The sequence below is a fragment of the Girardinichthys multiradiatus genome, chromosome 18 (genome assembly GCF_021462225.1).
Source record: "Girardinichthys multiradiatus isolate DD_20200921_A chromosome 18, DD_fGirMul_XY1, whole genome shotgun sequence".
In the NCBI taxonomy this organism is placed as follows: domain Eukaryota; kingdom Metazoa; phylum Chordata; class Actinopteri; order Cyprinodontiformes; family Goodeidae; genus Girardinichthys; species Girardinichthys multiradiatus.
In genome coordinates this window covers 2,994,747-3,021,600 of record NC_061810.1, presented here as the reverse complement: position 1 = coordinate 3,021,600, position 26,854 = coordinate 2,994,747, and the positions used below count along the sequence as shown (strand labels likewise).

General features: G+C 41.4%; 1 protein-coding gene across 8 annotated transcripts in view; it reads left to right on the top strand.

Moving 5' to 3' along the window:
• LOC124884235 (unconventional myosin-XVIIIa-like) overlaps positions 1-26,854 on the top strand; it is a 242,600-nt gene that overhangs the window by 48,983 nt on the left and 166,763 nt on the right. For 4 of the 8 annotated variants that reach the window (XR_007042406.1, XM_047392030.1, XM_047392024.1 and 1 more), the window contains exons 5-14: positions 195-371; positions 455-665; positions 2,010-2,152; positions 2,248-2,348; positions 15,136-15,199; positions 15,308-15,452; positions 15,856-15,867; positions 16,201-16,263; positions 17,309-17,473; positions 24,047-24,137. Coding sequence is in view for 7 of the 8 variants with exons in the window: in XM_047392030.1 (XP_047247986.1) it covers positions 195-371; positions 455-665; positions 2,010-2,152; positions 2,248-2,348; positions 15,136-15,199; positions 15,308-15,452; positions 15,856-15,867; positions 16,201-16,263; positions 17,309-17,473; positions 24,047-24,137 (1,172 nt within the window). In the remaining variant the exon portion in view is untranslated. The remainder of the gene's footprint in view (positions 1-194; positions 372-454; positions 666-2,009; positions 2,153-2,247; positions 2,349-15,135; positions 15,200-15,307; positions 15,453-15,855; positions 15,868-16,200; positions 16,264-17,308; positions 17,474-24,046; positions 24,138-26,854) is intronic. The other 4 variants (XM_047392026.1, XM_047392028.1, XM_047392027.1 and 1 more) reach the window with 4 other exon arrangements.

Sequence of the window (26,854 nt, the reverse complement as noted above, 5' to 3'; positions counted from 1 at the left end):
AGTTTATTTTGCTATACTACCACTCTGAAGATTTTAAAGCTTAAGTCTTCAAAAGTTCAACCCCCCAAGCCAGATTACCTAAAACCAAGCACCTGGCTTCATAAAAACGCATCCAGTTAATTTTGTTTTTGAAACTGAAGTCATCAGTCTTTGAGGTTTCGTACCATGACTGTAAGCTTTGTGTCCGTTTGCAGGCCAACCCTCCAACATCTGACCGCTTAGAGGACCTTGCTTCACTGGTCTACCTAAACGAATCCAGTGTGATGCACTGCCTGAGGCAGCGCTACGGAGGAAACCTCATCCATTCCTTTGCTGGACCCAACATGCTTATTATCAACCCCCTCAGCACACCTTCCATGTATTCTGAGAAGGTGAGTGAAGTCTGACGATTATGCCACCTGGTATTGTTTTTCCAGAATAATGTAAATGTTTATCTGTATCATATCACCAACAGGTCATGCACATGTTTAAAGGCTGTCGGCGGGAGGACACTGCCCCTCACATCTACGCTGTGGCCCAGTCAGCCTACCGCAACCTTCTCACCACCCAGCAGGATCAGTCCATTGTGCTTCTTGGCAAGTCTGGTAGCGGTAAAACCACCAACTGCCAGCATCTGGTCCAGTACCTCGTTTCTATAGCTGGAAGCACGGGCAAGATCTTCTCTGGTAACCCTTCCTAAAGGAGAAAATGCTAAGCATGTTAATCAAACTGAATTACCACCTAGAGATCACGTGGTAATTTAATCAGTAACTGTGATATGCTCATCTTCTTTTATCGTATTACTTTTTTGCATCTGTACAGTTTCCTCAACTCAGATACAATAAACATACCAAAATATAGAGGAATGAATGACAAAAGGAAATCAAAAAATTGTAGGTTCAGACCTTTAGATTTTATGAAATAAAGTGGCCACAAGTAGAATTGAAACCAGTCTAACTGCATTCATCTTTTTTCTCTATTTTACAGCGGTATTCAATTTTATTACTGCCTTATTCATGTTTTATGTGGTATTGCATTCAGTAGTGTTTAAAAGTTAATAAACCAGTTTTACATTTATATATGTACGAGTGATCTAGTAATCTAGATGGTTTCATAAGAAGAACATGTCTAAACGACCCTGATCTTTAGCTCCACCCTCATATTCTCTATTAGATTATTTCCAGTCAGAAGAAACATGTTGATCAGATTAAAATATCACTTTAAATCTAAATCTAACATTGATATGAATCATTTTGGCCTTGACTTTACTTAATGATTTTTTGCCACTCCATGCAGAAAGATCCTGGACTGGCAATCAAACCCTGGACCTTGTTACTGGAAGACAATAATGCTAACAACTGTACAACTCTACAGGCCCTAAATCACTACAGCAGTGCCCAAAAACAAGGGCAAGATTTGAATGAAAGAGTACAGAGTAGACCATAGATTTTTCTTCTGTAGGCTGACATTACATATTTAGCTGGATAAATAAAAAGACCCACTGAGTCACTGCTGTTCTCTATGCATCCAATGGCTGAAGTTCCTGATTCTTGATTTTTTCGTAGTTCCTGATTTAACAGGTCCTGTTATGGGAGTAACTCCAGACTGCCTCTCAAAGTGATACTATAACATTTAAAAATAATTTTTTGGGTAAACATTAACAGCAGGTAGACCAAGTGTTTATCTTTTTAGAGCAGAAATTAAGTTTCTCTAAAAGTTACCCTTACAGAAAATATCATTTGAAACTTGCATGTGACCACATACACAATGAGCACAATCACATGAATATCACATGGGAAACAATTCTGACCACATGTGGTGTACATGTGACGAATTTGTGAGTAGATTTTGCAGATGTGATTACAAGTTTACCACATGTGGAGCACCTGAATGAAATACTATCTACATGTGAGAAATGGGAACCACATGTGAAATTCATGAGATTTCTTTGTAAGGGTTTTGCCAAGGTTGCTAACACTACTACACAAATATACATGGGAACTGATCATCTCTATCTTTGTTTGAAACAGCTGAGAAGTGGCAGGCAGTCTACACAATCCTAGAGGCTTTTGGAAACTGCTCCACAACTATGAACACGAATGCCAGCCGCTTCTCTCATGTTGTGTCCCTGGACTTTGATCAGGCAGGACAGGTGGCTTCTGCCTCCATCCAGGTAACTAAGCTGTCAGTTCTCAGCTTTCTTATGCTCTCCAATAACGGTATTTGCTTGATATACAGCGGTGTAAAACCTTGTCTCCACTGGTTTAGACAATGCTGCTGGACAAACTGAGGGTGAGCAGAAGACCCGAAGCAGAGTCCACCTTCAACGTGTTTCACTATGTGTTGGCTGGAGCTGACAGCAGTTTGAGGTGATGACGTTTGACTTACTGTAAGGCTGTTGTTTTAGAATTTTTTAATAATGTTTTTTCACGTAACAGAAAACCTTATAAAGATCACAGGCTGTTAAGATGTTTGAAGTCGTGAAAAATGTTTTTTTTTGCAGCACTAGAGACCTTTATTTTTAATTTTTTCGACAGTAGGTATTTCAATTCAGTTTATTTCAATTCAGTTTATTTATACAGCGCCAATTCACAACACATGTTGTCTCAAGGCACTTCACAAAAGTCAGGTACATACATTCCAATTAATCCTAACCATTGAACAGTGCAGTCAGATTCAGTTATTTATTCAAATTGGATAAAAAGTTTTTCTATCTAAGGAAACCCAGCAGATTGCATCCAGTCAGAGACTTGCAGCATTCACTCCTCCTGGATGAGCATGTAGAGACAATGGACAGTCACTGGCATTGACTTTGCAGCAATCCCTCATACTGAGCATGCATGTAGCGACAGTGGAGAGGAAAAACTCCCTTTTAACAGGAAGAAACCTCCAGCAGAACCAGGCTCAATGTGAGCTGCCATCTGCCACGACCGACTGGGGGTTTGAGAGAACAGAGCAGAAACACACAAAGAATACAGAAGCACTGATCAAGGAGTACTTTCTATGGGAAGGAAAAGTAAATGTTTGTGGATGTAGCTCCTTTAGTCGTTTCATCTAGAAAGAAAGAACAGATAAACTTTTGAGCCAAGAGAGCACATATAATTAGTTACAGTAAAAGCTCAGTCAATTGCTATATCTATGAGAGAGAAAGGGTTAAACACTGAAAGACAGGGCCATGTGGATCATCTGTAGAAGGTGAGCATTAAGTTGTTGCCAGCAGAACTTTGGACGATGCCCCCCTCCAGAAAGGTGTCACAGGTAGACACAGAGTCAGGCCAGGTTTAGCTTCTAGGAAGAGAAAAGAGAGAGAACATAAAGTGAAAAACTGAAATAACAGCAAATAATGCAGAATTAGAGAGTAGTGTGAGAATGTAGCAAAGAGGGTGAAAGTGGTCATTTTGTCCTCCAGCAGCCTAAGCCTATAGCAGCATACCTACAGAGATAGTTTCAGTGTATTTATTTATATACCGCTTATTTACAACAATGTCGTCTCAAGGCACCCCACAAAGGGTCCGGAACGGCACGGGGCCGCCGTGGAGGCCAGACCAAACCACCGAGTGCCAGAGCCCGGCCACCCCAGAACGGGCCACGTGTAGGGGCACTAAGTAAAATAATAAACTGATAAAGTTTGTCTATCTAGAGCACACTGATGGCCATTGTTATACTAAAAATCACAAGGATTGGGGGTACCTCTCTCTGTCAGACTGATTATAACCATTGGAAAAGAGAAAGGGTCATACATGTAGCAGGAATGGAGGGTGTGTTTGCACCTCAACCATAACTGAGCCGGTTTAGGCTAAACCTGACTCCTCCTTACTCCATCCAACAGGGAGGGAGAAAGGCGGAGGTAAAAAATAAGGAAGATAGCCTAAGCCACTCTAACTATAAGCTTTATCAAAAAGGAAAGTTTTAAGCTTAGCCTTAAAAGTAGACAGGGTGTCTGCCTCATGGACCAAAACCGGGAGCTGGTTCCACAGGAGAGGAGGTCGATAACTAAAGGATCTGCCTCCCATTTTCTCTAGAGGCTCTAGGAACCACCAGTAAACCTGCAGTCTCAGAACGAAGTGCTGTGTTAGGAACATATGGACCAATCAGATCTCTGATGTATGATGGAGCTAGATCATTAAGGGCTTTATATGTGAGGAGGAGAATTTTAAATTCTATTCTGGATTTAACAGGGAGCCAATGAAGGGAAGCTAAAATTGGAGAAATATGATCTATCTTTTTAATTTTCATCAGAACTCTTGCTGCAGCATTTTGAATCAACTGCATTTTGTGGACATCCTGAGAGTAACGAATTACAATAGTCCAGCCTTGAAGTAACAAATGCATGGACTAGTTTTTCAGCATCACTCCTGAACAGGATATTTCTAATTTTGGCAATGTTCCGGATGTAAAAGAGGGAAATCCTAGAAACCTGTTTAATATGGGATTTAAATGACATGTCGTGGTCAAAAATAACACCAAGGTTTTTTACTTTATTATCGGAGGTCAATTTAATGCCATCCAGGTTAAGTGATTGACTAAGCAGTTTATTTTTTAAAGACTCTGGTCCAAAGACAACAACTTCTGTCTTGTCTGAATTTAGAAGCCAAAAATTTAACGTCATCCAAGTTTTTATGTCTTCAAGACATGCTTGTAGTCTATCTAACTGGTTGGGCTCATCAGGATTTATGGATAAGTAAAGCTGAGAATTGGTCCAAGTACTGAACCCTGTGGTACTCCACAATTAACCCTGGAGTTTAAAGATGATTTATCATTTACATGAACAAACTGGAATCTGTCAGACAAATAAGATTTAAACCAGCCTAGCCTTGTTCCACCTCATCCCTACAGTATATTCCAGCCGTTCTAAGAGAATATTATGATCGACTGTATCAAATGCAGCACCGAGATCTAAGAGGACAAGTACAGACACAAGTCCATTATCTGAGGCCACAAGAATACCATTAGTGACTTTCAGCAGAGCTGTTTCAGTGCTATGATGAGCTCAGAATCCTGACTGAAACTCTTCAAACAGGTCATTGCTGTGTAAATGCTCATAAATTTGATTAGCAACTATTTTCTCAAGAATTTTAGTTAAGAATGGAAGATTGGATATAGGTCTGTAATTTACTAAGTCATCTCGATCAAGCAAAGGTTTCTTAAGTAAAGGTTTAATTACAGCTACCTTAAAAGCCTGTGGTACATATCCTTTTACTAAGGATAGGTTAATCATATCTAAAATGGGGCTGGTAATCAGAGGGAACACTTCCTTAAATAATTTGGTTGGGATTGGGTCCAACATACAAGTTAAAGGTTTAGATGAAGCTAGTATTTTTAATAACTCAGGAAGCTCCACAGGATCAAAACAGTCCAATCACTTTCAGCGTCTACATGAATGTTAAAATCCCCCACTATAATAACTTTATCTGTATTTAACACTAAATCAGATAAAAGGTCTGAAAACTGATCTAAAAATTGAGAGTAAGGGCCTGGTGGACGGTACAAAACAACAAACAGAAGAGGTTTTAATGCTTTGCAATTTGGATGAGGAAAACTAAGGATTAAATATTCAAAAGAGTTGTAGCTATTGATTGGTCTGGGACTGATCAATAAATTGGACTGAAAGATTGTAGCTACTCCTCCTCCTCGCCCGGTATTTCGAGGAATGTGAAAATTTAAATAATTAGTAGGAGTTGACTCATTTATAGTAACGTAATCCTCTTGCTGCAGCCAGGTTTCTGTGAGGCAAAATAAATCAATCTGATTGTCACAATTCAGGTCACTAACTAGAAACGTTTTTGAAGAGATCTTATGTTCAGTAAGCCACATTTAATTGTTTTATTTTTCTTTTCGGTCTGAGTTGTGTTTATTTTTATGAGATTTTCCTGATTTCTTCCTTTTAGATTATTTTTTAATCTATTCAATTTTGGCCGTGGGCGAGACACTGTCTTAATAGGGTAATGGGTGGGTAGCAGTACAGAAGCTGCAGAGAGGAGTGTTAAACTACGACCCTGCTTCCTGGTCTGAACCCTGGGTTGTCAGAGTTTTGGACAACTAATAAATTCGGCCAGATTCCTAGAAAGAAGAGCTGCTCCATCCAAAGTGGGATGGATGCCGTCTCTCCGGATCAGACCAGGTTTTCCCCAAAATGTTCGCCATTTATCAATGTAGCCCGCATTGTTTTCTGGACACCACCTAGACAGCCAGCGGTTGAATGACAGCATGCGGCTAAACATGTTGTCACTGGTCAGATCAGGGAGGGGACCAGAGAAAATTACGGAGTCCGACATTGTTTTGGCAAACTTACACACCGAAGCAACACTAACTTTGTTGACCTCCAATTGATGTAACCGGGTGTCATTACTTCCAGCGTGAATAACAATCTTACTGTATTTACGCTTATCCTTAGCCAGCAGTTTCAGGTAGGATTTGATGTCGCCCGTTTCTGGTTGTAGTGCTTTGCCTGCTGACTCCTTCCTTCCTCATTAATCTTGTGAAAAGCCTTCAGTTCCAGCTTCTAGGGATCCATCTTGGCAAATGGCTGAGGTGCGCAGGTGTCTCCCCATCAGTAACTGAGCTGGCAAGAACATGTTTCGCTTCTTCATTGACTTGAGGATTATGCGAAAGAGGTGTGATGTGTGTTAACTGGTACTCCTTTGCAAACAGTTTGAAGAGGCTTGCTGAGAACTAAGGCCCATTATTTGACACCACAGACTCTGCAGTTCCATGTCTAGCAAAGGCATTTTGATAGGACTAATAGTATACTTGCCCAGATTACACTTAAGCAGTGATGTTTAAATATATCTTGAGAAAAAGTATGATCTAAGGTACAGTATGATCTATGGGTTACTCCTCCAACATCTAAAAAATACTCCTCTGAAAGTGCCCTGGCACCAAAGATATCCCTTTATGGGATATGGCTTTACTAGTGGTGAACCACTTGCTCCTAGTATTGTGTTATGTTGGGCCTTGCCAGTGGAGGCAAGGACTGAACTACACAGAGAAGAAAAGAGACTGATTAAAACTCTAAATCCCAGAATGAACAGGATTTACCCAATCACATGCACAGCTGCTAGGGAGGAGGGGTCACAGCTGCAATCCCCGAGATGTCATAGAGCTACAAAGCTCTAAGCACAGCAGCTCTCTTCAGGCTGCATTGAATTTCGCTGCCTGATTAAAAGACTGCATCTTGGAAGAACCCTTGAATCCAAAGTGTGTATCTGGTGACTGTATTGCGGCCCAAAATAAAACTAGCTGCCTGAAACTGGCTGTCTGAGCTTCTGCAGAAAAGCGTTTGAGGTCCCCCCCAATGGCTAGACCAAGAGCAGACACCACGCCTTCTCTGTTTATCGGACCTGCTGAACTGAACGTCCACTCCTGTTCATCAGAATGGTTCACAGCAACCAGTTGTGTCTGAGCAAAGAAAATTAGCTTTGGATAAAACTTTCAATATTGTATTGCTTTGTTTTGCTGCTTAAACCATGTTTGGCTGGAGCAAGGCTGTTGGTGATTCAGGCTATGGACTATGCGCCTGATCTTCAAAGATCCCAAATATGGGGGGCTAAATTGCTTGCACAAAAAACAATTGCACCAGCAATAAGTGGGTGTGTTGCATACAATTTTCAGAGATTGCACGTGTTCTTAAGTAAGAGGTTGAAAAGAGGTGCAGACCGCCTTATTTAAATGAGGGAATTGCGTGTGCTACTGTCTGGCTGCTAATGCCCCCAGCAGAACTAGAGAGTTTTTACGCTGATTTGATCCTTCTGTACCAGCTCCTGCTTTTCTGAACTGTTACAGTTTGATAACTTTTGTCATGTCTGTTCACAGCAGCAGGTTTGTCGTCGCAGCCTCTGCCCTGCCGAGAGTATTTCCCCTCTATTCATTAGCGCTGGGCGCATCTGAGCAAAGTTACTACTACTTAATTATTACTACCACTGAATTACGTTACTGGAAAACGTCTTACGAAGACGTGCAATACGTCCCCTCAAAGATGGGATTCTCTAGTTTCCATTGGTACCAAAAAAGATGGGGTGGGGAGAAAGCACATGTATTTTCTGTAGCATTTTACGTGTAAACTCAGATATGCCTGAAGCACCCCTAAGCATCATCTTGTGTGTTTAAATTGAAAAACTAATTTAGCAAATTGCTTTGTAACCATTAAAGCGTTTTCTTGCTAGGGATTCAGGGGAAAAAATCCTGGCTGTGTTTGACTGACTTTTAGAGCTGGCGAAATTCGGGTATCCCTCTGCTTGTCGGGCCTTAAACAGTCTGCGCGTGCTTGATCAGTTATGTGCGCACTTCGCCATGATCAGGTTTATCTGCTGCCTTGAGCACCAGTGATGGTGCGGTGGAATGATCCAGACCCAAGAAAAAAATGTTGCCACGAGTTTTATCATAGGCTTTTGTTTGTAATTGCAGCAGCTTTCAGATCTTGTGAGGCAAACTACAGCTTCAAAATACAGCCTACCTGAAAAGGGGCATCTTAGAGGCTAAGGCAGCTTACAAGAGGATGATTGAGGACTACTTCATAGATAACAACGCTTGGTAGGTGTGGCAATGAGTCCAGCACCTCACCAATTATAAATTCATCAATACCATGATGACCAAAGAATGTACTCCACTTAAAGTGGAGCTGATTCACTTCTTCGCTCCCTTTGAAGTTCAAGAACCTGAAACAGTTGCAGGTCTAACACCGGGCTGCAGCAGCTCCAGCCTCATGCCTCAGAACCTTAGAACAGTTGGCCAGGGTCTTCACCTAAATCTTCCATTGACTCCTGTCCCAGTCCTCCCCTCAGAGCCTAAGGACATCCTAAATCATCCGGCTTCCCAGAGAGACCATCATCAGCATCCTCATGACTACCGACCAGTTGGTCTGACACCTTTCATAATGAAGTATTTTGAGAAGCTGGTCCGACATCACATTATATCCTGCCTCCAACCCACACTTGACCTCTTTGCATACCAAGGTAATAGATTACCTGATGACACCATGACTCTGATTAACTCTGATTTTAGCACCATACTTCCAGACAGAGTGACAGCAAAGATATTGCCGGCTTTCCACTGTTTGTGACTATGAATCTGAAAATATTATTTAATATTAATATTTTCATATTTTATCAAATAATATTTGGGTCTGTTAAGGGTTGTCTTGTGAATACCAGCCCAGTAAGGCGATAGTATTAGGACAAAATAGAAAGGTGTGAGACGAGCTCTGAAATTATTGAACAGCAAAACTCTGCACATATATGGAATGAATTCACACAATTTCGTAAAATACAAGAATTTATTAGCAAAAATAAGTCAACTCAAAGTAAAACATATTTCAATCAACAAACTCTTTACTATGCTAAAATAATCCAACTAAACTACCAAGTAGAATTAAAGAATAACGAAGACTAATGGGCTATGTACAGGGGTTGGACAATGAAACTGAAACACCTGTCATTTTTGTGTGGGAGGTTTCATGGCTAAATTGGACCAGCCTGGTAGCCAGTCTTCATTGATTGCACATTGCACCAGTAAGAGCAGAGTGTGAAGGTTCAATTAGCAGGGTAAGAGCACAGTTTTGCTCAAAATATTGAAACGCACACAACATTATGGGTGAGATACCAGAGTTCAAAAGAGGACAAATTGTTGGTGCACATCTTGCTGGCGCATCTGTGACCAAGACAGCAAGTCTTGTGATGTATCAAGAGCCACGGTATCCAGGGCAATGTCAACATACTTCCAAGAAGGACGAACCACATCCAACAGGATTAACTGTGGACGCAAGAGGAAGCTGTCTGAAAGGGATGTTCGGGTGCTAACCCAGATTGTATCCAAAAAACATAAAACCACGGCTGCCCAAATCACGGCAGAATTAAATGTGCACCTCAACTCTCCTGTTTCCACCAGAATTGTCCGTCGGGAGCTCCACAGGGTCAACATACACAGCCGGGCTGCTATAGCCAAACCTTTGGTCACTCATGCCAATGCCAAACGTCGGTTTCAAAGGTGCAAGGAGCGCAAATCTTGGGCTGTGGACAATGTGAAACATGTATTGTTCTCTGATGAGTCCACATTTATTGTTTTCCCCACATCTGGGAGAGTTACGGTGTGGAGAAGCCCCAAAGAAGCGTACCACCCAGACTGTTGCATGCCCAGAGTGAAGCATAGGGGTGGATCAGTGATGGTTTGGGCTGCCATATCATGGCATTCCCTTGGCTCAATACTTGTGTTAGATGGGCGCATCACTGCCAAGGACTACCGAACCATTCTTGAGGAACATGTGCATCCAATGGTTCAAACATTGTATCCTGAAGGTGGTGCCGTGTATCAGGATGACAATGCACCAATACACACAGCAAGACTGGTAAAAGATTGGTTTGATGAACATGAAAGTGAAGTTGAACATCTCCCATGGCCTGCGCAGTCACCAGATTTAAATATTATTGAGCCCCTTTGGGGTGTTTTGGAGGAGCGAGGAAACGTTTTCCTCCACCAGTATCACGTAGTGACCTGGCCACTATCCTGCAAGATGAATGGCTTAAAATCCCTCTGACCACTGTACAGGACTTGTATATGTCATTCCCAAGACAAATTGACGCTGTATTGGCCGCAAAAGGAGGCCCTACACCATAGTAATAAATTATTGTGGTCTAAAACCAGGTGTTTCAGTTTCATTGTCCAACCCCTGTACAATATAAACAAGTTGATTAAAGATGATTGAAAATCATGACCAAAAGAGTGATGCAACATTACCATGCAATGTTTATGTTTGAGAACCAAGGACTATCTTGAAGAATCTGGAAGTGAAGTTAAGTTAGTCTTGGAACCAACTTAGGCAATAATCAGCAAACCTTTAGACAACCATTCATAATGCAAGATCAGATAAAATATTACTTTATTAAAATAATGTTTTAAAGAATGATCTGCTGAATAAAACCAACCTTCTGGATGACTAATTCTCAATGGTTTCTCATTAGCTGCCTTTGTTTATTAAAATAATATTTAAAGAAATATTAAGGAAATAGTAAAATATTTTTAAAAAATATTTTGGAAAAGAGCCAAATCTTTCTGGAGAAATGGGGCTTAATGGTGTTTACCTAGTTATCAAGTTTGGTAAAATAATGTTTTTAGGGAAATATTGTTTAATGGAGCCCTGCACGGTGGCGCAGTTGGTAGCACTTTTGCCTTGCAGCAAGAAGGTCCTGGGTTCAATTCCCAGCCTGGGGTCTTTCTGCATGGAGTTTGCATGTTCTCCCCTTGCATGCGTGGGTTCTCACCGGGTACTCCGGCTTCCTCCCACAGTCCACAGTCCAAAGACATGCCTGTTAGGTTAATCGGTAACTCTAAATTGCCCTTAGGTGTATGAATGAATGAGTGTGTGTAGTTGTTTGTGTGTTGCCCTGTGATGGACTGGTGACCTTTCCAGGGTGTACCCTGCCTCTCGCCCATAGACTGCTGGAGATAGGCACCAGCTCCCCCGTGACCCACTATGGAATAAGCGGTAGAAAATGACTGACTGACTGATTATTTAATGGATTGAAAACTAACAACCTGGGTAAATACTTTATGCAAGCATGTGTTCTTAGCTGTTAGCAGTTAAAGCTAACAAAAGAATCTGATAGCTTAGGACCAGAATCAAACACACACCTTTAAAATACCGTTAATAAAAGGGTTAAAATGCATAAGCGCGGATGGCGCGTTATGATCAATCTTGCGTGTTTAAAATCACCCTTTAAATAAAGTTTGTCTTAACTTTAAAAACACACAAACACAGAACACAAAACTGAGCACGCGTGCTGCAGATAGTCTGCTAGCACCAAGATAGCTGAGTTCAACACAAACAAAACCAAACTTCATAAAATTAAAAATGTTTAGATAATTTCATCCTAAATATCTCTCTGCCCAAATCCCTAACCTCGTTTGAATCGTGTTGAGGAGGAGTTGTCCGGGCAACAACGACTTTTGAAGAAAGCTCTGTGAACTTTCGTAGCTGGGGGGCAGCTCGCTCTGTCGGGCTGACCAAAACTGTTACTGTGAAGCGGTGCCGTTGTCCTTCCTTCAGGCTAGGAAAACCACTCCACTCGGCTTCGTAAAGACAGTCTCTGCAGGGAATTCTCTGGAACACAGTTTGCTTCTGCAGGCCTCAGAGAGAAAATAAGGCAATGCTTGTACCTTAATTATTCCCATTCTTGAATGAATACTGGGTACACATACAGCAATTCATCCGTACTTAACTTTGTGCATATGATCGAGGATCAAATGACACCCTTGGATCCAGTTGAAGAGTTATATCTGTTTGCCAGCAAAGAGACATTAGCGCGCTGTCTCTCCTGCCAGCCTCGCAGCCGGGTCCGGATGGAAGAGGCAGCATGTAGCAAGAGTGGTGCTTTTATTTGGACAGTGACATCACAGGAAGTCCGCAGTTACCCCATTTCCTGGCTGCGCCGGAAGTAGGTTAATGCAATTTATTTTGAAAGTTCCAGGAAAGTCTGTACTGGCCTTTCACATTTTAACCATGGCTGTGGTCCCAACAACTGGGATATGTACTTAGCCCCCTACTGTACACTATGTACACCTATGACTGTGTCAGCAACCACCCTGGCAACACCACATCAAATTTGCTGATGATGCCACCGTAGTTGGGCTCATCTATGGTGGTGACGAGGCAGCATACATCAGCAGACTGGTGGGGTGGTGTGCCAATAAAAACTCAGAGACAGTTTTTACAATAGTGCTATAACTCCTACCAATATCACAATTCTTTGAAGTGGGCCATGTGCAACACAGATGTGCAATTTATTTTTTGTCTGATTTATGGCTGCTCTATTAATGCACTGTATTTTATTCTGTACAGTAAGTTTTTGTTATCTATGCACCTTACATTAGTCAGTAGACCAATTTTGTTGTACTACTACCCACTGTATTGTTTTCCAACAATATGTTTGGTTCATTAGCAACTATTAATGTATGATTAATAATTACCAGTTATTAACACAATTATTAATAGTCAGTCAGTCATTTTCTACCGCTTATTCCATAGTGGTTCGCAGGGGAGCTGGTGCCTATCTCCAGCAGTCTATGGGCGAGAGGCAGGGTACACCCTGGACAGATCGCCAGTCCATCGCAGGGCAACACACAAACAACCATGCACACACTCATACACCTAAGGTCAATTTAGAGTGACCAATTAACCTAACAGGCATGTCTTTGGACTGTGGGAGGAAGCCAGAGTACCCGGTGAGAACCCACGCATGCACGGGGAGAACATGCAAACTCCATGCAGAAAGACCCCAGGCTGGGAATCGAACCCAGGACCTTCTTGCTGCAAGGCAACAGTGCTACCAACTGCGCCACCGTGCAGCCCCTATTTTTAATAGAGTTAGAATATTATATTTTCAGTCAGACTAACAAATCAGAGCAACACTGTTGGGCAACAGTGATGGGTTTGACTATTAGCAACTACAATTAGCAGAATTACTAATAAAACTGTAATATAAAATATAAAACATTTATAGTCAGACAAATCAGGGCACTACCTGATCAGGAATCAGTAGCCAAACAACTTTCGGTCTGTCAGGGATTTGCCTGTGAACATCAGCCCAAGGTGGTGTGGCATTCTAAAACAATCGGTGAAAGATGAAATATGAGCACTGACGCTCGTTAACCACAAACACCGCACACAAACACTGACTTCCCAAAAGTATTTTATTGTCTTTTCTAGGCAATAAATTTGACAAATCAACAAATTCGTTAACCACGCTAGTAATATTCAACTACACGACTAAACGGGAAAGAACACGGAGATCTAATAAAGTATGAAAAAGGGAATAAAGGAATAATCCATGACAAATAATATGATGCAATGATATCACCATTCAGTGTAGATATTAATGTTTAAGGACCAAGGTTTGTTTTATGGAATTTGGAATTAAAGCAACAATTGTAATCTGTAATCTACACACAAACAGATCACAATGCAAATTAGAATAGTAAATAAAACATTATTTTAATAAAATAATATTTCAAAGAATGATTTGAATTAGAAATCAATAACCTTTTGGACAACTGATTTGTAATGTTAACTAGCTATCACGATGGATGATTTTTGATTAGACTGATGGACTACTAAAATTGCCAGCGATAAATGTTTATTGCCTGGGAATGAACAGTCGGCGTGATGATGTCACCTCCAAAGTTAGCAGTAAAGCTAAACACAAAGGGGATTTATTTTAGAAACCTTTTTAGTTCCACTTGTACACTCAAGTATCAGTAATATAAATATTAATGTATGTATCAGCACTGTTGGGGCGTTACGTCCTATCTGTGTTTAAACCATTCATTGAAGTAAACTTTCACAACCCAAAACCAATAAACTTGCCTCAAGTCTCAGAGGCCTGTTAGCACTCAGCCTCAGTGGACATTAACATAAGCTTAGCTGGAAGCCTGCTAATACTCAAATAGTTAAGCACCAGAAACAAGCAAGACACAATTTTTAGATTGTTTTATTCTGAACTAATTTTCTTTGCCCAGATAAAACCTCTTATGGGACCTATTCTAATGAACAGCAGCTGGGGGACAAAGCTTCTGCGCCATGGACTAGCACACGCAGGAAGGTGTGTGAGGCTGTGGTTTTGATGCTGACCTTTCTCTAGGCAGTGGGGAAAACTGCTTTGATTAGAGAGAGCTTTATACTATGAAGTCATAGTTGTGATGTCTCCTTCCTGGGGCTGTCCAAAAGTAGGTTCATGCTGTACAAGCTGGGTTTCAGAATTTTACTAGTCTGTGTTCTCTGTGTACTGTTCAGTCCATGTTTCATCATCAATATCAGTCCATGGGGCTCATCAATATGTTGGTGCAATAACAATAAGGTTCTTATCTTTCTAGCATGTTACCTTGGCAGCTGCAACGTGGCATATACCTGTACAATAGTGTCATGAGCCATACATTTGGAAATCTTCCAACAGTGCTCAGGAGGTCATTGATTCAAAGACTGAATAATAATGGACTCAGGCCCACTCAGGGACAACTGTTGTGGAACCTCGGCTTTAACTTATTGCTTAACTTTCCTGGCAGCTTAAGTGCTTTACCCAGTGGTTTCTTATGGTTTACAGGACAATCAAACAATATTCTACATTTCAGTGACTGAAAGGAGCTTACTCTATATCTTCCCTTCCCTTTTAGAACTGATTTGCACCTTAACCAGATGTATGAGAGCAGTGATTTTGGAATCCACCCACACTCCAAGGTAAAAATCTGCTCAGTTTGTGGGTATGTTTTTTTCATTGATATCATTTTGGTGCTCCAGCAGCCCTCCCTCACAGATCTGGGAACTTTGATATAATGTGGTTTTCAGACTGAGGACAAGCAGCGAGCATTGCAACAGTTCACCAAGCTGCAGGCTGCAATGAAAGTGCTGGGCATCTCTGTGGAGGAACAGAAGGCTCTCTGGCTTATTCTAGGGGCCATTTGTCACTTAGGGGCCGCAGGAGCCACAAATGGTAGGATCTTCTACCTATCCATCTCTAAATCCATCTCTCTTTGTTACACAATGGGGACACACAGTAGTCACCAAAATAGTGTCTGTTTAACACATCTAATTTTCACAAAACTAATATTTATTTTTGGTTATTTAGTAATACTCCCTAAATAACATTGTTTAAAGTGCTGCAAGGAGATGCCCATCGGTGTCCTTTATTGTATCTTGGTGTTAAACAGAATAACATGGTTCCAGCACCTTAGACTTAACAGCTAATGCTTCCAAAGTGTATCTGTGGCCCTCAATGGTTGTTTGTGGCTATTGGTTGTTTTTGTGTCTCAGATTAATAATTGCATCCATAAACTGTATTGTCTAACCTCCTCTCTTTACTTGCATGTTTGCATGGGGCACCCCATCAAATGCAGATGGAGACGAAGGTAATGGAATGAGTGTTTTGCTCTGTACAGTTTTCCTTTTAGAAAACTCAGTTTTTGAGCCTGTTAGTTTTGTTTCTGTCCAGATGCCCTTATTATTTCTTCCAGACCTTAATTTGTTAGCATCTTCATTTTTCTTTTGCTGCTCCTCCTTCATCTTTACTCTGCTTTTTTCCTGTCTTGTGCGTTTTGCATTAACTTCATGACAGCCTTCCTGGGCAGCAGCAAATCTTCCCATTTCAACCTTTTGCAACTTTTTAGCCCACGTCCCAATGAAGCAAGAACAAAATGTTACTTTTTCTTTTCTGTTAACTTTGAAATGTTGTGTGTGTGAAGTGTATTCCTCACTTCCCCCAGGGGTTGAAGGGGACCTTCCGACTTTCCAAATTAGATTTTTAAGTAAGTTTTTCAGTTGATTTTCAGAAATTCTGACTTCTGTGTAGAAATTGACCTCTTTATTTATCTCAGCTGTTGAGTTGGTTTCCAGACCTTCCGTCGCATCTCCAGTAAATCACATTGCCAACCTTGTTTTTAGATTTCAGATTTTGTGTTCATTTGGATTCCGATCACACAGTTAATTAAATAAGTGCTCTGTTGAAGGTTTGTTTTTTTGTTGATTTATGTCTACAGCAGTTAGTTGCAGCATGTAGTTATTTTTTCACAGAAATATACTCAAAATGGTTTGCTGACATGGCTTGAATCCTCTTGATCAGGTCAGGTCGCTCAGATTGTAAGATGAAATATTTCTGCTCTGATATGAGTGATCTCTCTCAGAATCAAGAGTCAAGTTTTGAGTAGTATTTCAACGGTTTCACCACTAGGAGAGAAATGTAAAATTTTTCACAGGAATGATGTTCCATCTAGTAACTGTGATAATTTAAGTTATTGCATTGCTATTGGGACAGTTGAAAAATCAGTATGAAGCCATTGTACATATGTTCCTATATTCCCTGGCAGACTTTGCTTGCGTGGGATCTTTGACTTATTTCATTTTCCATCTGTTTGTAGATCTCCGTAGTTAATGTGTAATCCTTCAAAGGTAATTTTTGCAGGAAAGGCCAACACCCATGTCCTAAAGAGCAAACTGTCTAAATCATAGTCAAGGAAGCTAAACTAATGTCTTCTCTGCATGTTCCAGAAACCTCTAGAGTACTTTTAAGATCCTGTTGTTCTGGTTAGCACATTTCTGACTTTGTTATTGTCTCACACTGTAACCCTGTATGCTACCATCTACTGGCTATGCTAAGTTAACAGAGCTTTTGAGGGAAAAGATGAGAATCAAAATAAGCTAAACAAATCTGAACAGGAAGTCTTCACAAGATTTTAAATTAGCTCAACATTGTCCAGTCTTAGGTCTTCTTTTCATTATCTTTGCTATAAAATTTTATGTTCACTAGATTTTTCTCTATTGTTGCAGTTTTGAAATATACTGTTCTTTTTCCAGCAGGACGCAAGCAGTTTGCCCACCATGAATGGGCCCAGAAGGCTGCCTACCTCCTGGGCTGCACCCTTGATGAACTGTCCTCACTAATCTTCAAGAATCAGGCCAGGGGAGTGCAGCCTCTGTTCAGAGGACCCACGGATGATAGTGGCCAAGGTGATAGCTTAGGTAAAAACCTACACTAATGTCTGGAGTTGTCTTTGATGCTGACTTTTTGCCAAATAGGTGTATAATTCTTGAAATGATTTACAGTGTGTTTGTCTGCCTACACAATGTTTCTAACTAACCTTCACAACTTAGAAATCACCATGGTGAGTTTATTGGTGGAGAGCAGGTTCTCAGGGAGTCTCCTTGTAAAACATGTGTCAAAGTAAGCAATGGATGGAGTAGTCTTAACTAAACAAACCAGATCCGATTTAGAAAACAACCAATTCAACTTTGTTTTAACTCTATTATTTAGGCATATCATTAAAAAGATCAGGCTGCACGGTGGCGCAGTTGGTAGCACTGTTGCCTTGCAGCAAGAAGGTCCTGGGTTTGATTCCCGGCCAGGGGTCTTTCTGCATGCAGTTTGCATGTTCTCCCCGTGCATGTGTGGATTCTCACCGGGTACTCCGGCTTCCTCCCACAGTCCAAAGACATGCCTGTTAGGTTAATTGGTCTCTCTAAATTGCCCTTAGGTGTATGAATGAGTGTGTGCATGGTTGTTTGTGTGTTGCCCTGCGATGGACTGGCGACCTGTCCAGGGTGTACCCTGCCTCTCGCCCATAGACTGCTGGAGATAGACACCAGCTCCCCCGTGACCCACTATGGAATAAGCGGTAGAAAATGACTGACTGATCATTAAAAAGAATATTTATGGGACTAATACATATCCTAAAATTCAAACTAAAGATGCAGTGCTTTAATGGTGGTATGTTGGATATGGTGGATTTGAGCTGGACTGATGACTGGATGATCCACTATCTCTATTTTCTTTTCTAAGTTGTGAAGGTATCATAAGCAGTCTGTAGATGTATACCTGTAATACCTGTGATGCATTATTAAAACAAAAAAAATCACATAATGTTAACATTATGGAAACAAAGTTAGAGATCATTTCACAGAATGGCTCTGTACTATAGTCACATATTCAAGCCTTCTTTTCAAGTCACGTCCCAAGACAATCATGGAACCAGAGAGTGATCTGGTCTGTTGGTTATTCTGGAGCTCACCAATCCAACTCTTCAAACACCTCCCCTGGCTTTGCCGAGGCCAAATAGAAGCATACAGCTGTTAACACTTCGTGCATCAAAGACTTTCTCAGCCGAAATATACTACATCTACACACTTAAACGTTAACAGCGGGATTATAAATTCTCACTCTCAGGTATACATTTCTGTTATTAAAAACAAATTTTTCTTGGTGTGTTTGAATTCAGGCAGAAGAAGGACTTGCCTAAGAAATTAGAAGGACGTCTTGGTCAGCAATGTCACATTCAATATCCCTGATAAAGAACTACAATGTTTTTCATTGTATCTGCTTCCCTTAAACAAAAGGACTACAGCTCTATGCAGTCATTGTTAGAGAGCCTTGAAGACGTAAGATCCTGGTTAACTTTTAACTTCATTAATTTTAATGATAGAAAGACAGAGGTTTTGCTTTTTAGTTCCGGGGTTTCCAGTGGGCAGTCCTCTATAGAGTTTGGCCCCTCTGGCTCGGTACATAAACCTACTATCACAAACCCCGGTGTGAACATGGACAGTGGTTTTAATCTTGACAGGCAGATCAGCTTGGTGGTAAAATCCAGTTTTTATCAACTGAGACAACTGGCAAAAGTGAAACATGTTCCTTTAAAACAGGACTTTGAAACTGTACTCGATGACTGTAACTCTTTATTCTATGGTGTCTCACAGACATTCCTGTCATGTCTCCAGCTGGTTCCCCATTTTTAGCCTCACTGCACTGACTGTTCACTTTGGGATGTATTTTAAGATCCCGTTTTTTGTTTTTAAGTCTTTAAATGGTCTTGCCCCACCCTAACTCTCTGAGCAGTTATAATTACACTACCCCTCCCATTCACGCAGGTCAGCTGTCCAGCTTCTTCTGGACATTCCAAGGACACAGCAGAAGCTCAGAGGGCACAGAGCTATTTCTGTGGCAGCTCCAAGGATTTGAATTCAATGCTCGTGTTAGGCATTGTGCTTTCGGAGTCGGACCCAGGCATAGACAGGGATGTCTAATGAACATAATGAAGTTTATTAGACAAGGATACAGTACTTAAAGGAGGAGCAAGGAAAACAGGACGAGGAACACGGCAGAGTATGGCAAAACTAGTAGCTCTGTAATGGGAGAATACAGCAGAGAACAATGAGAAGAAGATAGCTTATATACTGGAGGGAGGTGTGGAGAATGATAATGAATGCCATTGTGATAATTAGAGGATAAAGTAGAGCAGCTGAGGTAGTAGGTAAGGAGGGAAGCTGAAGGAGGGAGAATAATTAACACAGATGAGCTGAAACACTCTGTATCAAGAGAAAGAAACTGAGCATGAGGAAATGAGTAATAAGGCATGAATATAGAACACATTGGGTACATGTGCACACAGCGATCTGCAATGATTATCTTTTTGTGGCATTTTGTGTTTGTTTTTACCAACTTTTATGTTTTCACCCTATTTTAATTTATGTCTTATGCTTTTACATTTTAAAACACTGGACTGTCAGGCAGAGGTAACAGGAAACACGAGAAGGAGAGGTATGTCTGTCTGTAAATTAACAGACACTGATGTACATCTGTGACAGTAGGAGAGTGTATTTGTACAGCACATGTTGAACTATTATCTGTGTCACTACGGCCCTTTTACCTGCCCTGGGAGTTTCCCCAACTCTTTGTTAGTTGTGTATATTCATCTTAAAACGGACCCTGCCTCTGCCTCCAGCACCATATTTGATTAAGTGCACAAACTACAGTCTATATACCTTGTCTAACCATGTCTCTTAAAAGAACATTAAGACATTTTCATCAGTATGCCTCCCTCCCAACAAGATGAGACAAGACCCTAGAGCGATGCTATGAATCAGTGTAGGATGCTTATAAAGCTGCCCCACTCCTTCTATTGTGGTCTGCTGACCAAAACTGTGATTCTGCTGCCCTTTTATAAGACTGTTTCCAAAAGAGGAAAGCCTAAATATAAATGTCTGTACTGAAGAATCGGTTCTCTGTTTGCAGGAATGGTTTAAGTGTATTGACCTTGACCTTTTTAAACAATCAGCTGGTGATAATTTGGACTCATTGGTGAATGTTCTTATGTTGCATTTTGCAGGGACATGATTATTTCATGCAAGCGTGTTAAAAACTATCCAAAGACTAAACCTTGGATTACCAACTCTCTCAAATCATAAGAAATCACTTGCTTTTAAACAAGGAATGATCTTTGATCTGCCTTCAGCCAGGAAAGAATTAAAACTTCAAATGATAAAAGCTAAACAAAAGTACAAATCTGGATTGGAGAACAAAATGGCCACAAGCAAACTTTGCTCAGCTTGGTCCAATATGAAAACTATTGCGGGCCTTCAGAATCTGCAGTCATACCCAGGGCTCCTTCAATGGTTTTAATTCTGACTCTGACCTGCATAATGGTTTTAATTCTTTTTATTGTCATTTTGATATCTGTGATTTTAGTGAGAAAATCCAGAAACTGGTCTATGATCATTTTAACATCGACCTGCAGGATGTAAGAAAGGCCTTTCACACTGTAAAAGTGAATAGCAGCTAAAGTTCAGATGGCCGTTTCTAGAAACACAGCATGTTTGTGCTATTTAGAAAGATGCTGCTGTTGTATTTGTCTCTAAATCCAATTGTTCTAAAAACTGCTGATGACCAGTAGCTCTGACCTCAGTTTTAATTTAAATTTTTGAAAGTTTAATCCAAAGTGAGATTTTAATGCAGACTGAACATCTTTTAGATCTCCATACAGTTTGCATATGTCCTCACAGAGGAGTGGAGGACGCACGCTTGTACTCATCGTCTTCCGCTTATCCGGGACCGGGTCTTGGAGGCAGCAGTCTCAGCAGAGACACCCAGATTTCCCTCTCCCACACACCTCCTTCAGCTCTTCTGGGGGGAGCCCCAGGCATTCCCAGGCCAGTGGAGGTAGCATGTCCTGCGCACTCCTCTAGGACTCCTCCTGGCAGGACGTGCCTGCAACACCTCCTGAAGGAGAACCCAGAGAGTGAGGGCAATTAATTGTCTCTCAGATTTAAGATGTGCTTCCACTGGGTCACCTCCGGGCTGTGTGCTGTCATCTTTGTTTTTTATTGTATATACTAATATGTGTCACAGCAGACATGACAACAGATTCATAATAAAGTATTCAGATGATTCTGTTGTTGTTAGTCTTCTCCAGGGTTCTCCATGTTCTGGTGACCGAGGACCTCGTTTAATGATGTATGGAGTCTTACCTCAAGCTGAACGCTGATAAGACCAAAGACATGATCATTGATTTTAGAAGGAAGCCTTACAAGCACAAATTAACTTTAATTAAAGGTCAGGCCATTGCAAGCGTGCATACCTACAAATGATAGTTTAGGATGTTTGTGGTTCTTTTCACTATGGAATTTAGATAAATGCTGTTATCTGGTAGTTAAATGATAAATAATATTTCTGTTGTACCTAATATTTTTTATATTTTAAAAAGATTTTGTTTGTTGCCTTAATAGATTAAAAAAAGTGTTCATCTGCACAGGCCTGTGCCTGTTGGCCTGTGCTTTTAGGCTGAATATTCTCCATTCTACCATTGTGGGCATGGACCACACAAAATCATTCAGAGGGCCGCAATTGGCTCTTGGGCCACACTTTGGATATCCCTGCTCTACAGGAAGCACACCACATCATGTGTCTCAACAGTCTACTGGCCAAAAAATAAACCCAGTGGTCTTGAATCAAGAAAGGCTGCTATGAATGTGTCTGCTGCTACTCCCAGGCTAGAAGATATACAGGTCCTTCTCAAAATATTAGCATATTGTGATAAAGTTAATTATTTTCCATAATGTCATGATGAAAATTTAACATTCATCTATTTTAGATTCATTGCACACTAACTGAAATATTTCAGGTCTTTTATTGTCTTAATACGGATGATTTTGGCATACAGCTCATGAAAACCCAAAATTCCTATCTCACAAAATTAGCATATCATTAAAAGGGTCTCTAAACGAGCTATGAACCTAATCATCTGAATCAACGAGTTAACTCTAAACACCTGCAAAAGATTCCTGAGGCCTTTAAAACTCCCAGCCTGGTTCATCACTCAAAACCCCAATCATGGGTAAGACTGCTGACCTGACTGCTGTCCAGAAGGCCACTATTGACACCCTCAAGCAAGAGGGTAAGACACAGAAAGAAATTTCTGAACGAATTGGCTGTTCCCAGAGTGCTGTATCAAGGCACCTCAGTGGGAAGTCTGTGGGAAGGAAAAAGTGTGGCAGAAAACGCTGCACAACGAGAAGAGGTGACCGGACCCTGAGGAAGATTGTGGAGAAGGGCCGATTCCAGACCTTGGGGGACCTGCGGAAGCAGTGGACTGAGTCTGGAGTAGAAACATCCAGAGCCACCGTGCACAGGCGTGTGCAGGAAATGGGCTACAGGTGCCGCATTCCCCAGGTCAAGCCACTTTTGAACCAGAAACAGCGGCAGAAGCGCCTGACCTGGGCTACAGAGAAGCAGCACTGGACTGTTGCTCAGTGGTCCAAAGTACTTTTTTCGGATGAAAGCAAATTCTGCATGTCATTCGGAAATCAAGGTGCCAGAGTCTGGAGGAAGACTGGGGAGAAGGAAATGCCAAAATGCCAGAAGTCCAGTGTCAAGTACCCACAGTCAGTGATGGTCTGGGGTGCCGTGTCAGCTGCTGGTGTTGGTCCACTGTGTTTTATCAAGGGCAGGGTCAATGCAGCTAGCTAGCAGGAGATTTTGGAGCACTTCATGCTTCCATCTGCTGAAAAGCTTTATGGAGATGAAGATTTCATTTTTCAGCACAACCTGGTACCTGCTCACAGTGCCAAAACCACTGGTAAATGGTTTACTGACCATGGTATCACTGTGCTCAATTGGCCTGCCAACTCTCCTGACCTGAACCCCATAGAGAATCTGTGGGATATTGTGAAGAGAACGTTGAAAGACTCAAGACCCAACACTCTGGATGAGCTAAAGGCCGCTATCGAAGCATCTTGGGCCTCCATAAGACCTCAGCAGTGCCACAGGCTGATTGCCTCCATGCCACGCCGCATTGAAGCAGTCATTTCTGCAAAAGGATTCCCGACCAAGTATTGAGTGCATAACTGTACATGATTATTTGAAGGTTGACGTTTTTTGTATTAAAAACACTTTTCTTTTATTGGTCGGATGAAATATGCTAATTTTGTGAGATAGTAATTTTGGGTTTTCATGAGCTGTATGCCAAAATCATCCGTATTAAGACAATAAAAGACCTGAAATATTTCAGTTAGTGTGCAATGAATCTAAAATATATGAATGTTAAATTTTCATCTTTACATTATGGAAAATAATGAACTTTATCACAATATGCTAATATTTTGAGAAGGACCTGTACAGAAGAAGCACTGATGATTCTTAATGCTGTGCTTTTATTAACAACTTATATCTTTGTGTTTTTTCTGTTCTGTAAAAGCCTCAAATTTTTTTAATCTGAATCAGCTGGATGACACTGATGCTCCAGCTGTTCTGATCCTTCTGTCTCATAGGTTTTAAATTAACAGCTCTGGAATGTTTGGAGTCAATGGCATCAGGACTGTATTCAGAGGTCTTCACTGTGGTCATCTCTCTCATAAACAGGTAAACATTTTTTAATTATCATGTCAGCTAATGACAGTTGTTCCAGTGTTTTTACATCAGCTCATCTTTTTGCAACGTTGTGCTTTGTCTATGCTTTCTGTCACTATGTCTATGTCTTCAAGACTTTTATATAAACAGTTGCTTTATTTATGTTCTTTTTCCAAAGACAGTCATTCATCTGACTTCCTTTTATTTTTTTCAAAATCAAAATCAGCTTTATTTGCCAAATTTCTACATGCAAACAAGGAATCTGACTTTGGTTCGACTTTGCTCTCAATGAAGACATTTTAAATATGAATATATAAGAGGGAAATATACGTTTTTTTGTAAATATCTATATATACAGCATTTTTACAAAAGTACAAGACAAAGTTGAACAGTGCAATATGCATGGTATCGATCTGACTGTTAAGCAACAGTGGACCAATCGATCCACCTCCTGTTTGTATTCAGACTTGTCAGTATTCTGGATCAGAGCAATAACAGTGGTGCCTTCTGCAAACTTCAGATATTCATTGATGATTCAGCTGAGGTGCGGTCGTTTGTGTATAGAGTGAAGAGTTGGGGAATGAACACACCCCTGGGAGGGTGCCGATGGTTCTTGTGTTGGATAAGATGCTCGCTAGCCTCACCTGCTGCTGCAGGTCATTCAAGAAGCTGGTGAGCTTCTGGTGGAGGATGTCTGGGTTGATGGTGTTGAAGGCTGACCTGCAGCCCACAAAAAGGATCCTGGTGTACATCCCTGGGTGATTGAGGAGGTGCAGGATGAAGTGACTGCATTATCTGCCAACTTCTTTGTCCAGTAAGCAGACTGCAGGAGGTACAGCATAGGGCCTGTGATGTCTTTCAAAAGCTTCAACACCCGTTGTTGAAAGTATTTGTCAGATCCTGGTTATTTTTGCCTGCTACTAACCCTTTTCCACCAGTAGGGGCGTTAGGAGCTGAGTTCTGGGTGGTCAGGTGTATCGCATGAGTGTCATCGGCTGGAGGACTATAAGAAGGAGGCGAGCCAGTACTTTGACGCCTGAGTGTTTTACCTCCTTGTGGATACCAAAGCCTAGTTCCTAAGAGATCTCTGGAAGACTTCTAACAGTTTATGGATTCTGGATTCTCGCTCTTCTACCCGCTGGCTGCCGGATCAGACATTTGCTTCATAGCTCCAGGCGAACCCTGTCCACCCTCCTCCGAACCTCTCAGGACTACCTTGCTCCAACGTTGCAGTGTTGCTCACAGCCCCTCCAGGATCATAACCTCTCTCCCTGGCGGACCTAACTCAACCGGACGTTAGCTCTCACATAGAGCACATTAAGGTTTGTCTTACCTGTGTTCGCTTTTCTCTTGCAGTCGCTCAGCATCCTCGGTTTCCAGTACCTGGTTCTGCAAATAAAACTTCTTACTAAATGCTTCTCTGTTTAGTTGTGTTTTTCTGCATGTGGGTCAAGTCGGCCATTAACACTATGACAGTATTTTATGATCACAGAGGTCAGGGCTAAAGGTTTGTAGGTATTTAATCCTGTGATGGTGTGTTTTTTGGGGACCGGGATGGTGGTGTAGCATTTGAAGCACAAAGGAACCTCACACAGATGCAAGATCCACACAAGATGGGGGCCAGTTGGTCAGCACAGGCTCTCAGGCATGAGGACGAGGAATTATCAGGTCTGGAGGTTTCCTGGTCTTCTGACACTGCGTTTTTATATCTTTCTCAGAAATCTTAAATCCAGGGTGTGAGGAGAGGAGGGTGGGTGGTGCATGGGAGCATTTGTGTGTGAGTGATACACTATACTGCCAAAAGTATTGAGTCACACCAAATCAATCAATTCTGGCATTCCAATCACTCCCATGGCTGCAGGCATATAAAGTTTGGTTGGGTAAACCTTACAGGCCTGCACAGAGTCCTCAACATCTTTGGGCTAGGATAGGAAAGTCAGAGTAGACATACTTTTGGCAATATAGTGTATGTGGACAAGTTGGTGGGAGATGTGAACGTCTGCTTTTCGAACCTGCAGTAGAAACTGTTAAGGTCGTCTGCTAGAGGAGGATTCTGCTCAGGGAGGGGATGGGTTCCTGTAGTAATTAATGTTTTTCAGACCATTCCAAAATGCTGTCAAGTTGTTAGCAGAGACAGCTGCTTGTTAGCTTATTGCTATGGCTTCTCTTAGTTGCCCATATTTCCTTGGTCAGTTTGTTCCTAGCCTTCTTATAAAGGGCCTAGTCCTCACTGCTGTGAGTCTCTTCTATGGAGCGACACAGCTTCTTCAGGTGTGAAGGGAACCAGGTTTATTGTTGTTTTATGTGCAAAAGGTCTTTGTCTCCAAACCCAGGTCTTCACAAAAACCAAGCTTCGAAGCTTCAAAAACACTCCAATGTGTGCTGTCATAGCAGGCCTGTAACATCTGCTTTCACTGCTCCGTTCACTTCCTAACAGTCCAAACTAAAGGCTAGGAAGTTTTTAATATCTGCCTGTTGGTTGGAATAGATAAAGCAGACACTGATCAGAAAATCCCGAAGTGTCCCTGGTGACAGCTCATTATGCATCTTTTAAAGCTGTGTAGCAGTGGTCCAGTGTGTTTTTATCCCTGGTGGGGAAGTTAATATGCTGTCTGTATTTTGTAAGTTCTTCTGAGAGGTTTGCAGTATTAAAATCCCCAAGAACAATGATGAGAGAGTCAGGGTGTTTGTACTCCCCGTCTGTTATCAGCTCAGTGAGCTGTTCTTCA